This window comes from Apteryx rowi, unplaced genomic scaffold (genome assembly GCF_003343035.1).
Source record: "Apteryx rowi isolate R43461 unplaced genomic scaffold, aptRow1 scaffold_274, whole genome shotgun sequence".
Lineage (NCBI taxonomy): Eukaryota > Metazoa > Chordata > Aves > Apterygiformes > Apterygidae > Apteryx > Apteryx rowi.
Window position 1 is genome coordinate 185,466 of NW_020449130.1, and position 12,922 is coordinate 198,387.

Below are 12,922 nucleotides of genomic sequence, written 5' to 3' on the forward strand. Positions count from 1 at the left end.
TTTTTTTTTTCTTAGCCATGTCTACATTGCTCAACCAGAAAGCTCCTGAGGGTGTCCAGAATATCCTGTGTGCCTCTACATGGAAGGCACCCCCACATATCCAGGCTGTAACTCCTAGGAGCACGCACAAACAAAAAACTTTGGCCACAGGTCTTGTTGCATGCACCAAGTCTTTCTATCACTCAGCCTCATCTTCTTTTTCCATACTATGCACATGCTCTGAGCCCATCATGTAGCCCAATGTACACCACGGCACCTGGTTTTCCAGGGTCTCATAGCACATGGCTGGGGAGGAGGAGGAAGAAACCAGGSAAGCAGCTGGACACAGATCCTGTGGTTTCCAGTTCTTCCCACGGACCCCCCTCAGGCTGACGGTGCCTGCACCTGGCAGCACATGAGCCTGCACCTTTGCATGGAGGAAGGATAAGCTGGTCTGGAGCTCTTCCTTGGTGCAGGGTTCCCTGCAGTGCAGGAGCACTTCTGGGAGAAGCACCCTGGAACATAATTTCCCCTTGCAAGGAGTTTTCACAGCACCTCAGAGGCTGCTGCAAGATGTAGGAGCCTGGACAGTTAGGGGATTTAGCCTTGATGACACCTTCAAGAGTGGTGCAAGGCTAGTGGGTTTTGAGGTCCAGTTATCTTGCCAACTATTTCAATCACCCTGTTTGTACAACAGGCTTGCAACATCCTGCATAAATAAATGCTTGTCACCAAGAATAAGATCCTTGAGGGCAAAACTGCAGCTAGCTCTTGCACGGTGTGCTGCAAACAAGGAGCTAGGGCTCCCTCTCCCCCTTGTCTTGCATGGTGCCCTGTCAAGATGGGCATTGTCACTCCAGTGGGAATACAGGCAATCTGCTACAAAGAGAAGGAAGAAATCCCTGGCAAGTGGGAAGGAGAAGGTCTCACCTTTCTTCCTATCCTCTTGGTCTCTGTTGTGATCTGTGGATGTGATGTGATTGATGACCAGCCTGTATCTCCTTTATTTGGAAAGAACACACACGTCAGAAAGATCGAAAGGGAGGTATTATATAATTTCCAAGCTCCTTTCAAGTAGTTCCACACCATCCATTGCCAGCTTGTGTTTTGCAAGCCCAGACTCCTTCTCCAGTGACAATCAACATTTACACTGTAAGCTCTTTAAGGCCCAGTTTTTGTACTGAGAAGAAGACACTGCCTTTTTAGGAATGCCATAAAATGCCATGTATCTACTAATAGATAAGAAAACAGTAATAAATTATCTCTTCAAAAATATTAATTAAGCTTTATAACACCATTAAAAATGCCAGGGCACATTAGATACTATTAAGAAAAGACAGCAATATCACGAAGTGCAGATGACATTCTCACCTCCAGAACTTCCTGACTTGAATATATTATTCAATACCTTCATGAAGATGGTCTGATTTCTGAGGCCTTCTCTCAGCACAAAGAGGCAAAGTGACGTGTCCACAGTCTATAAAACCTTTATTCAGGAGAGTCCTTCCCCAGCCCATTATGACATCTGCTACGCAATATTTCTTCCCTTTATTAACAATCTAAGAGATCATGTTAATTAATCACTATGATTAGTTGTGTTTATTCACAAAATGTTTATCAGCAGGTTGAGTTTATTATGTCTGGGTCTTATGAGAAATATATTGCATATATTGCATTGAATGACCGTGTCGGTTCTGCTGGTACTGTATTTTTCATTGCTGAGTTATAAATAGTGCATGCAACACATGTGAAAAGGATCATGCTCCACTCTGAGGTGGGAAATAACCAAAGAAAACTGTTCTAGTAAACAAGCCCTTCCTGAAGAATGTCAGAATAATTGGCAGTGAGAGCAGCTCCTGGATCGCTCTACTGACAAAAACTGCCTTGCTCCTCCCAGCTAGTAAAGCAATGTTGCATGTCAAGGAAGCCAGAGACCACTAATACTGAAATTAAGAAGTCTTGATGCTGGCCTCAGAAAAACTCAACCAAAACTGCATTAACAAATTATCTCCTTAAGATGGTTCAGGTGTTCATTCCAGATACTGCCTCAACTGTTGATGCCACCATCTTCCTACTAACATTCATGACATGCTCAGGGTCTGTTCGGTACTGCATGTCAGATCTGACATGTTTCTCCATCATGAAAGATTTTCAGTAATGACAACTTTATAGCCTCTGCACACAACCTCTTTCAGGAGAAAGGTTTTTCTTATATCTCACTTGAGTATTCTCTGCTTCAGTTTAAGCACATTTTGCTGCGCTGTGCACCAAGAATGTGGAGAACAAATGACACACTTCACATTTTAAACATGCTAGACAAGGTTGCTATACCTGCCAGCAGTATATTACATATTTCAAGACTGTTAAGTGTTTGTAAAAAAATCATCCTGTTGCAGAGAGCAAATGGGATGCAGAAGGACTGGTACATCCTTGTTACTCAGTGGAAAGTGTATTTATGGGATCACACACCTCTGCTCTGTTCAGCAGTGTCATGCACTATCTGCAGTTTCTGCATCATGTTGCATTTAATAATCTCTTATTTTCCCCTTTCACCAGTCATAAGCACAGTACTAACTGCAAATACATCTTGTGTCCAATAGAGGACCTGTGTCAGGAAGCTTGGGAATTTTTTCCATTTGGTGCGTTAAGTCATATTCATGTGAGCATAAAATATGTCAGCTGACTTGCTATTAGTAAACATACCGAGAAACTAATAGAAACAGTGCTTGGTCAGACATATTTAGGCTGTAGACAAATACAAGAGGGGTATTCATACCATCTAACTTGACAGTTTGCGCAAGTCACTCTTTAGAGTTGCCCACCCCTTTCTACCAACTCTATGAGGAACTCAGGCTCCTAAGTTTTGGTGTGCCTCATTGTATCTTAGTCTGATGTCTGAAGTAGACAGTGAGTCAATCCTGCATCAGCACCAACACAGGTTGCTATCCCAGCATAGTCCTTTTAGCATGTGCAATATTTGAGTGAGAACATGCACAACAAAACGCCCAGAAGTTTTCAGGCTGGCAAAACTCAATGGCTCAAATATCTCCATAAGCAGCAGCACAATCCTGACTGGAATTAACTTGTTTTTAAATGTAGGTGAAAGCAGAGGAAATATTTTGCCGCCTTCACTCTGATAATTATGACACAACATCTAAATCCTGAGATTCCATTTTGAGTCAATAGTCAACACCCTGTACCCATTATGTAGCCAGCACTGAGTTTCACAGTACAGATAATTTATTCCAAACTACTCTGGAGATATACATAGCTTTACAGAGAGAGTCTGTTTAGTTAGTATTAACATTTAAAATATGCTGTTCGTTTTCCTTCTCCTTCATATTTGACAGTTACTGCTTAAGAGAACATCTCGGAAAGAGGGACTTTGCTATAGTCTATGACATGCATGAGGATATTTTTCAAGAGCAGATTTGGGGGAGGAGGAGGAGAATGAGTACACAAAAATAATGCCTCARATTAGTGAATTGCATGCTTCCAGATGTTTCCTCCTTGAGGCCTCGTACAGAGCAGCAGCATCAGAACACCTGTAGCTTAAGGTTTTCAGTTGTCTCTAAATCTTCCTGCCTCTTTCATAAGCTGATCTCATATTTTCCAGAGTGATATTGTTTTTGTTTCACATCTTCTGTGCAAACAAATGAGGTATTCCTTCCCCCACAGGCACTAGTGCACACACACACACACACACACACACCCATCTGCATCTCTTTGGTCTGTGCACAGCAGCTCAGCACAAGAAAAATATGTGATTAAGTTTTAGCAAGTGTCAAAGCCAAGTGGCTCACAGACACTTACCTGAAGATCAGAATGTGGTTTAGGTGTTTTCTGAAATTCAAATTAGTGAGTGTCATTCCTCCTGCTTCTACCACCCTTCAGGGAATGTTTGATCTGCAGAGAGAGAAGGAGAGAGAAAATGAGAAAAGAGACAAACCCCCGGATCCAGGGGCTGAGACTTCCCACTCCCAGACGCCAGCACTGGAAGCACGCAAATAACCGAGTTTGTACTTGGTTAAATGGCCAGATTGCAGGGCACCAGTGYCAGATATTGTACAACAGATTCCCTCATGAATATTTAGGTCCAGAATTTCAGCACAGAACAACAGTACAATTAACAATTCAAAACACTACCACTGAAGTTACATTTGACACCTAGCGCATGGGCTGGAAGTGTGCAGACATGCCTTTGTAATGTTACCGTGTAGTCTATCATTTGTAACACACTATCAACGCAAGAACAGCGCCTCAGAGCATTGATCAGAAATTTCATACTCTTTTTTTGTTCACTAAAGAACACATTTTATGAAGGCTGTCATGGTCTCATGTTACTGCCACGTTGCTCAGAAATAAAAGACATTGCAAGGGAAGGAAGGAGATCTAACATCTGACGACCTACATGGGTTCTTTATTGTTAAAAACACTAGATTTAGGTAGTTTCTGTAGGGGGGACAAAATGGAATAGATTGGTATACTGAAAAGGTATTGTTCATATCAAATTCAATACAACTTTTATACTATGTATACTGGTCAGGATTAAAATATTGATATTTACTTGCAAGTAATACTGCCTCAACACCTCTCTAAGATGTTATTACTCCAGTATTTGAAAAAGTGTGCCAGCAATCACGAACACAAGCAAGTTGCAATATAAGAATGCAGGGTATAAGCAAAAATAATTTCTTTTATGAAAGCTGTTAAGAATTGGGTCCAGTGAATTGCAAGGACCTGCATCCCTTGTCCATCTGAATATCCCGCTAAACTCCAAATCAAATATGGCAAAGGCAGGGTGGGGGGAAAATGAACAAGCAGCAGGAAAATAGGAACTATCCAAGAAGCAAGTTTCTCCTGTTGCATGTGCTTAGTCAGTCCTGATAAGTCATGAGCCTTCTTCTGGCTTTGCAGTTTCTGTGAGAAGTTTGCACACAAAGCTGAGTGACCTGTCCTCCAACCTCACACTGAGCAGGGGCTTCTAACCTAACTGCATATACTGTCCATTTACACACACTTTAAACACCAACTCCCTTTTGCTGAAGAAAACAAGAAGAATGACATCTTTACACTGACTCATAGATGTTCTCTACAAATTAAAAATTCTCAAAGATGCACTTCCCTGKATATTGATGTCATTTTTGATATCAATAGAAGCAAAGTACAGGAGCCAGAGTAAGAAAAAATTGTAAGACTGAGGCACCATGAAATCTTTATCTTTCCCATGTGTTTTTTGCTCAGCTTCACCTCTACTTTTCAGCCCATCACCAAATTGCACACGGACCCGCTACACAGGATACACACACAGCGCATGGTAGAGAAACCACTTTGTAGCAAAATTTCCTAGGTTGGGATAGGATAAAGCCAAACGCAGCCCCATTAGAGCTCTCTTGACTAGAGCTAATTCTCAAGCCACCTGTTTCCCTACTCACAGGGAGCAGTGCAAGGTCAGGGCAAAGGGGAGCGAATACGTTTGAAAACATACATGCCTTTAAGCAGGCCTCTCACACTGTTAATGATAAAGTCCACTTATTTGTACAGAAGAGGTATAATTGCTAACAAAAAATCAGACTGTCCTACACTGACCTGCTGCTCATTTTTACAAATACTTATGAGTACAGGATGTGTGATGCTGTTTACTTTAAAATCTTGGTGATGATCCTCTAACTTGTCCTTGAGCGCTGCTAATTTTGATGTGGCTATTTTATGTTGACAGCAGATAAAATYTAAGTGCTTTCTGAAAATGCAAGAGGATTTAAATGGATGAAAGGTCCAGATCTAAAGACATTCTTTCCACTTTATTTTATTTTTGTTCTTTTGTATATTTGACAATCTACTCTTTCAGACTGATGCAACCCATTCAGAAAAGATATCGTAGCAACAAGCTTGAATTGCAATGAAAAAAGCAACAAAGAAATCATTCTGTTCACCTTGTAGCAAAGAACTTTTCCATATATTTATTTTATATAATATATAAAACTTTTATTTACACATCTCTTGAACTATAAAAGTGAATAAAAAGAAAAGTATTGAATGATTCATCAAATTTTCTTCCTTTATCACTCAAGTCCAATCTTTCCTCATAAACGTATAAAACCAAACTGAATTCTGTCAGATTATTGACATAAAATAAGCATATGCAGAATTTATCCCAAAAAGAAAAAAATGCCTTCCTGGTCAGCATTGGTAGGATTTATGTGACTTAAGCTGGTCATCCTAGGCTGTATGTATAGCTGGTGTAGGCAATAGAGTCCAGGGACTAAGTCATCTCATCCTAATTAGAGACAACACATCCATTATGTCCTGACCCTGACAAAACTGTAAACAAACTAACCCACCCAAGCTAAATTATGACTACTGGAACCGTCACACAAATACTCCACATACCAATATCCCAAAATATTCCAAATATACTGCTACCTTCAAGGAACTGTAGGTAACTCCAGTTAAAATGGGAACTTTCCAGAAATACCCAACTGGATCCATTGCAAAGCTTACACTTCCATAAAACATTCTCCAGGGGCAACAGAGCTTTGACACTGACATCAGTGAAAACTGGGCCTTACGTAGAGAATATTTTTTCTGCAATGTTTACTAATTTAGCTTGCAAGGCTATGTTTGGAGGGATATTAAGCATTAACTAGCAAGTTCTCTTCTGTATTTGTGGAGTATGTGTATAATTCCCCACATTGAAAGATGAGTATATACATCTAAAAATAAAGCTCTATRCACAGTTTCCCAGTAGGCAATTGCTTACTCATTTAAAATGTATGTTTACTTAGATTTTGCTCCCTGGGATAGCCTTATGAAATATACATTTCATTTTAGCAGGGATTCCCAAAGGAGTCAGCTGCCAGGCAGCCTTGTTCTAGCTCCTTCAGTACAAACAATGTAAAGCAGGACACTAAACCTGCCAGAGCAGGCAACACTCAGGAATTACAGTTTCAGTTCACAGTCTTTTCCGCTGACAGCGTGCCTGAGGAGCACCCAGTTCTGAACCATTCTGTTAATGCAGTGGATAATTCATTCCTAGCAGTTTATTATCTGGCATTAATTTTCTACAAAACCATGGCATCTGAACACCCTCCATCATTTTTGGGAAGGTCAGGGGCCAAATAGGAAATGAATGACTGATATTTCCCTAGTCATGAATGTTTTACATATTTTTTCATCCCAAACTCCTGCTAGATCCTCCCAGAGTAATTTTAGCTGCTTTTGTATTGAGGAACAGGTGCATTCATTCTCCCAGCTGGAAATCTACCTTAAGTTCTGTCCCACATTTTGAAAAGAGGTAAAGAATATAGAAAAGAGTTAACAAAAAAAAAAAAAAAAAAGAGTTAAGAAAAAGTAAAATTCACACTATCACATAAAGTCACTATCAAACTACCAATGAATTCCATCAAAAGACTTAACACTATATATTACATCAAACTTTTCAAAGCAGGGCCCACAGATAAATGGAAATTGTGCCAAAAAACATTTTTACTAACATTCATGGTCACATAGACAATCTCTATTGCTGGTCAGAGTCAAATAATATCTATACACCAATGAAAGGACAAGTTCACAATGAAAAGTTTACTCAAGAAGTATTTTGTGCTTTGAACGAGCATAGTGTTTTATTGTATTTTTCAAATCCTTTAAAACCAACATAATTATTCAAAACAGTGAAATTACACTACTCAAGTTTTGGCTGAAATAAGGGACAGGAAAATAGTCATATACTGCTTGGCAGGAATCCTGAAAAAAATTTATCAGGAGTCATTTAAAACTGAACTTAAAGGGATGCAGGCACCTAAGGCTACAATAAACCCAGTCAGAGAAACTAACCTGTATGAAACCATACTGAGAAAACCCCTTAAAATATATTTGCTTGCACCAAAACTTTTCACAGGGTAAATTTCTGGAAAGAGAGGTATGTATTAAGGTGACACGATCATCAGAAAAAACAGTCTCTCTTCTCATTCCCTTCCTTGGCTCTTGTTTCCAGCCCCACAGTACCCCAAGCTGTGCAAGTGCAAACACTGGTTATTTTCCAGCTGTATCAATGCTTCAATCCAATTTACCAAAGAGCTGCAGCAAGTCAGAGGCTGCAGCGCTAACTTCCCTGCCTGAAGCAGGGGGCAATCAGGCCAGGGTTGCTCTTCATGGTAGCCGTGATGGTTCAAATGCCCCACAAACGACAGCTGAAAGCTACTTTCAGTAATAGCTTATTTTGGCTGGATTATGCTATTCCATAAGAAGCCTCACTAACTAGAGAAACAGGATTTACAGTTGCATAAACTAATTCCATCATAAAAATACAGGTGACAAAACCACAGTGGATTCATTTATAAGTTTCTTATAACTTATAAGAAGTTTTGTGACTCAACATTTCACTGGAGGAGTGGAGAATAGGAAAAAGTTAAAAGAATGATGCACATAACTTTATTAAATAAATGTGTATATCTATCATAACTAATTTACTGTAACTGCTGTGGTACTATTATACTGCCTCTCATATTAAAAAAAAAGATCCATACCACTAACATTTTTGCTTATCTTAATAGATGTATAAGCACCTAAATTCAATTTGTTCATTAAATCACTGATAGGAAAGGGAAAAGAAAAGCTTACACCATTAAGCTTTTTCCTTATTAAGCTTTGCTAGATTGCTGAGTTACTCTTCATTACTATTGTCTCTCAAAACACCACCTTCGCTTCAGCTGTAAATAGCCCAGGAAAATAGTTCAAACCTTAAAGGGAAACTTCCAAAGAAAAGATTTTTTTTCCTCATAGCTGAGACCTTTCCCGAGGGAACAGACCACTTTTGGAGGTGTTAGTGCTTCATGTTTGTAGCAATGGAAAAAGTATATAGAAATAATGGGTTGGCTGAGCATATTATGAAAGGCTTGCTCCTATTAGGGGATACAGGGCAAATAAGAGTCAAGATGAAACAAAGTTATGGTTGAAAGCTTGGAGAATTTGTACTAGTTTCAATATCTTTGCTTCCATCTTCTAAATTGCCAGTTGTCAAATGTCATTACTGGCCAGGCTGTTAGCTGGTTATTTGATTACACTTTCGCCCTCTTTCTGGAGCATGTGTGTGCGTGCATGTGTAAAATCCTAAAATGTGCTTGTGCAGGTGCAAATGCTCAGGAAAGCATGAAGATGATAATTAAAGATATGTTGTTGTCTTTTTTTATACATAGATAATATGCTTATACAATGAAGCAAGAGAAAAACTAAGCTGTTTGCTTCTATTTCTCCTGGCAGAATTTGTGGCTGCATGTACTTCAGTAGTTACTAACAGTTCTTGCACAGTTGTAATACTAATTTATGATGAAGCATACCAAATGAACCACAAGTTATTTAAGAAAATGAAATAAGGAAACTTTTGAGGTTTTAGCGGGGAAACAGACTGAAGTGAGTGTAGTCTGATGTAAATGAATAGACGGTTTCAATGAAAATGAAAGAGAAGAAAACTCCCTCCTGGGGTTCATTATGCCTCTTGAGCTGTTGGTAGTAAAGTTAATTTTTAAATGCTTTGAGGTGATTAAGAACTCAGGCATCACTCTAAATGTAAATAAGTCCTGTTTCATTTCCTTGCAGTTAACTGATTGCACCAGTCACCAGCTACTTAGCTTGCCGATGTATTTGAGATCCGTAGTCTAGTTCATAATTAACCCTCTTCATATGAAGGGAAAATGCTAGCAAGCCTGTTTTCAAACGTATAYAATCAGGGTGTGATAAATTCGCTCACTAGAAAAAAACAATACTTATATTTGTAAACAATAAGAGTGCATTATTTGAAGCAAAAGTATCACAGAATGAAAATCAACATAGAAAGGAAGAGTTTACTTCTACTCACACTGAACGCAGCTTAAAAGCACAACCACAACCAATGCAATCTTGAAATTTCAGCTTAAATAGATGAATTATTTATAGTAAAATTTGGAAAATCGTTACAGTTGGACTTCTTCCTCTCCACCAGGTCTATTCAATAGCAAATTTCAATGGCTTATACATACATATTACATGCAAATGAAAAATGTCCGATGAAAGTCCATTCTTGTAATGTATACATACATGCAATTGAGATTTAACAGCAATAAACTTGTTCTAGGCACTGACTTTGGATCTATGAAATCTGTATTCTGATTCTAAATCTCTCTCAAGATTTTTGCATGACTAGGCAAAAGTTTCAAAAGCAAGTATTGATGTGCATTGGTTTGTAATTACCCAACCTAGCGCATACTAAGCTATAATCAAGATGTCTCCATTGGGTGCTAAAATACTAAAGCAACCAACCCTCACTGCCAAAAACGCTGGCCTTAAAGTTCCCCACACTGACAAAAAAGACATATATGTCTTTCTTATAAGACTGAGGCTAACTTCATTCATGATTCTGAAATATTTTAGTAATTTGTTTTCAGTAGAGCTTCTTTATGTCTGTCCTGCTCCAATCTTAATCTTTCTTTTGATATAAGCTAAACACTGCATAACCATAAGAGCTGACTTCAGGGCTCCTGCACTCCCAGACTTATGAATGAAATGAAATGATAGTTAAACAGCACCTATATTTCCTCACACATGTCAGTCAGTCAGGGACTTCCCAAATCCCAACTGGGAGGTGGAGGCTGCTATTTGGTCCAAAGATGGGCTTGCTCTGTGTCAAGGGAACGAAGGGAGGTTCAGTGTCAAAGATGAGAAGCTCCCAAGGGGATGTGCTGAAAGGGGGCATCCTTCCTCCTAAGGATCAAAAAGATGACTGATTACATGCCCCAGTGTTTGTAGTTCTGATATGATGGCAAGAAAAGATGCAGTTTCTTGAGAAAATAGGTTTAAACTATTCAGAGACTTAAATCTACACCAACGCCTCCAACTCCACCCAGGAAGCAATAGGCAGCTCATACAGCGTATAGAGAGGCTGCGCACCCTGCACACCAGGCAACTGTTCTCATAGGAGCATCCATATTCCACATAAGTTGTTTCAAGTTGATTTAAGGTGAAGTCCAACATATAGCCCACTGCAATGGCAGTATATTCTAGAAAAAGCAAAGGTACAGAATTTATTAACAAGATTGGTGTCCAAGACAAAACCCCAAGAACCGTAGGTTCAGTTCCTATCCCAAACTCTTGCAACGAAACATTGCTGTTGCCTGGTGTCAAGTTTCATTTTGACCCATAAAGGCACTGAAAGTTTGTCCAAAGGTCCCATGGATACTGCAAATTTTTCAAGGCAGTTGGTATCCTACAGAGATTTGCATGTCTTGTCAAACTGGAGTTAAACTTGGCCTGCCTCCCTGCCTGCCCCATTTCCCCTTGAGTTCTTATTCATTTGAATTCCAGAGGGACTGTAGGAGGAAAATGTAGAAAAAAGACAAAGTTTTCATAGGCTCCTCTAAACCAAAAAGCCAAACATATCTCACAGCTGTTGGGTACACCTTTACCTTGCATAGAAAGGGATATTGTACATCTAACCAAGGGAAATCTGGAAGGACTGAAGAAGAAAAGTAAGATACATCAGGCAAGAAACTGGTAAGAAAACAGTATTTTCCAAAAGAATAACAAAATGCTAAAGTCATTATAAATAAATTCTACAAATATGAATTTGCTCTTTTCCCAGCCTCGATATTTAACCGCTTTAGCCCATAGAGGCTAAAAAAGGGGGAAAGATAAATTTCCTAAACTCATCAAGGCAGAGCCTTCCAAAAAGAGCCAGCAGTCTGAGTTAGGCTCAGCACAGCACCAGCCGGAATCCTATTCCTGCTCCCAGAGCATCACAATTTGTTAGTTCATTCTCTGAAATAAAATTGCCTCCACCCGTTTTGAAAAAAAAGGTCTTTTTTCCATCACAGCTCCTTTCAGTGACTTTTGCTCCCAATTTCCATTCTCTCACTGAAAGAAGTTTTACTGCTTATCGTTGTTTTCAGTTTAAATATTTCATTACAGTTTAATCTCACAAACATCTTAAATACAAATGAACAGCTGGATTGCTAATGCTTTCCTTCCAAAAGAGAAAGTGTAATACATTAATATTTGGCTAATGAGTCAGTCTTTCACAGCATTTTAACTCTTAACTTTTACACAAGTTTACAGAGGAAGGGTTTCTCTTCTCCCCTGCTATTCTCCAACTTTTAAAGCAAATTGCAGCAAGTATACTCATGCCTCACTTTCTAAACTTCACACTTGCAGCTAAAAAAAATATGGGGTTGAGAGAGGTTGATCTAGTCATTTATTAATGTCAGGGAGCTTCAGGCTACATCTATTCAGTGGGAGAGAAACACTGTTATTGCTGTCAGTAAATTGAAGCAAACAAAAGTTGCCCGGTTGTTCACATTTGCTAAATAAAGGTTCTCTGGTCAGCTGCCTGCTGACAGCCACTGAAAGGGAGTAGCTGGGAATATTGTACATCTCAGAGGCACCTGCAGGGAAAGCRCTGCTGGTCCATAAGAAGGTTCACAGAATCTCCAGCAAGCAAACAAAAAGGCACAGAGAATTCACCAGGAAGCACATACCCAAACAGGTGTCTGCCTTGTAAAATTATGTGCATATATGATTTATATGGAAGAGCTGGCTGTTGCATCTTCAGCAGATAAGGTTTTTACCATTTTTTTGCCATATTCTAAATACAGTGGACTTCAGATTTTATTGAAAAAAAAATGCATGTCAAGCTTTAAGAGGTAGGCTTGAGTTATTCCTATATATAGATATGTGCATGCAAGGACTGCAAAGAGGCGAATTAATCTATGATTAAAACTAGAAATTATTCCTTGAAAGTAATGCTTAAAGCAAGGTACTGCCTGCAAGAGAGCACATTTCAGTATTCATTTTTGTAAGCACAACAACTACATTCTTCTACATTTGAAACTCAGGCCCTCTGTGCAGTATTATAGTTATCATTTAAGAATTTGACATTAATRCCCTTATTTGAATTGCAGCCACATTATTAGCAGGC

The 12,922-nt window shown here is 39.1% G+C and overlaps 1 protein-coding gene across 1 annotated transcript in view; it reads left to right on the forward strand.

Moving 5' to 3' along the window:
• Positions 1-820: 820 nt before the first annotated feature.
• The window catches only part of FZD8 (frizzled class receptor 8), a 120,711-nt gene continuing 108,609 nt past the window's right edge, over positions 821-12,922 (forward strand). The window contains exon 1 of the mRNA XM_026068536.1: positions 821-1,024. Coding sequence (XP_025924321.1) covers positions 821-1,024 — 204 coding nt within the window. The remainder of the gene's footprint in view (positions 1,025-12,922) is intronic.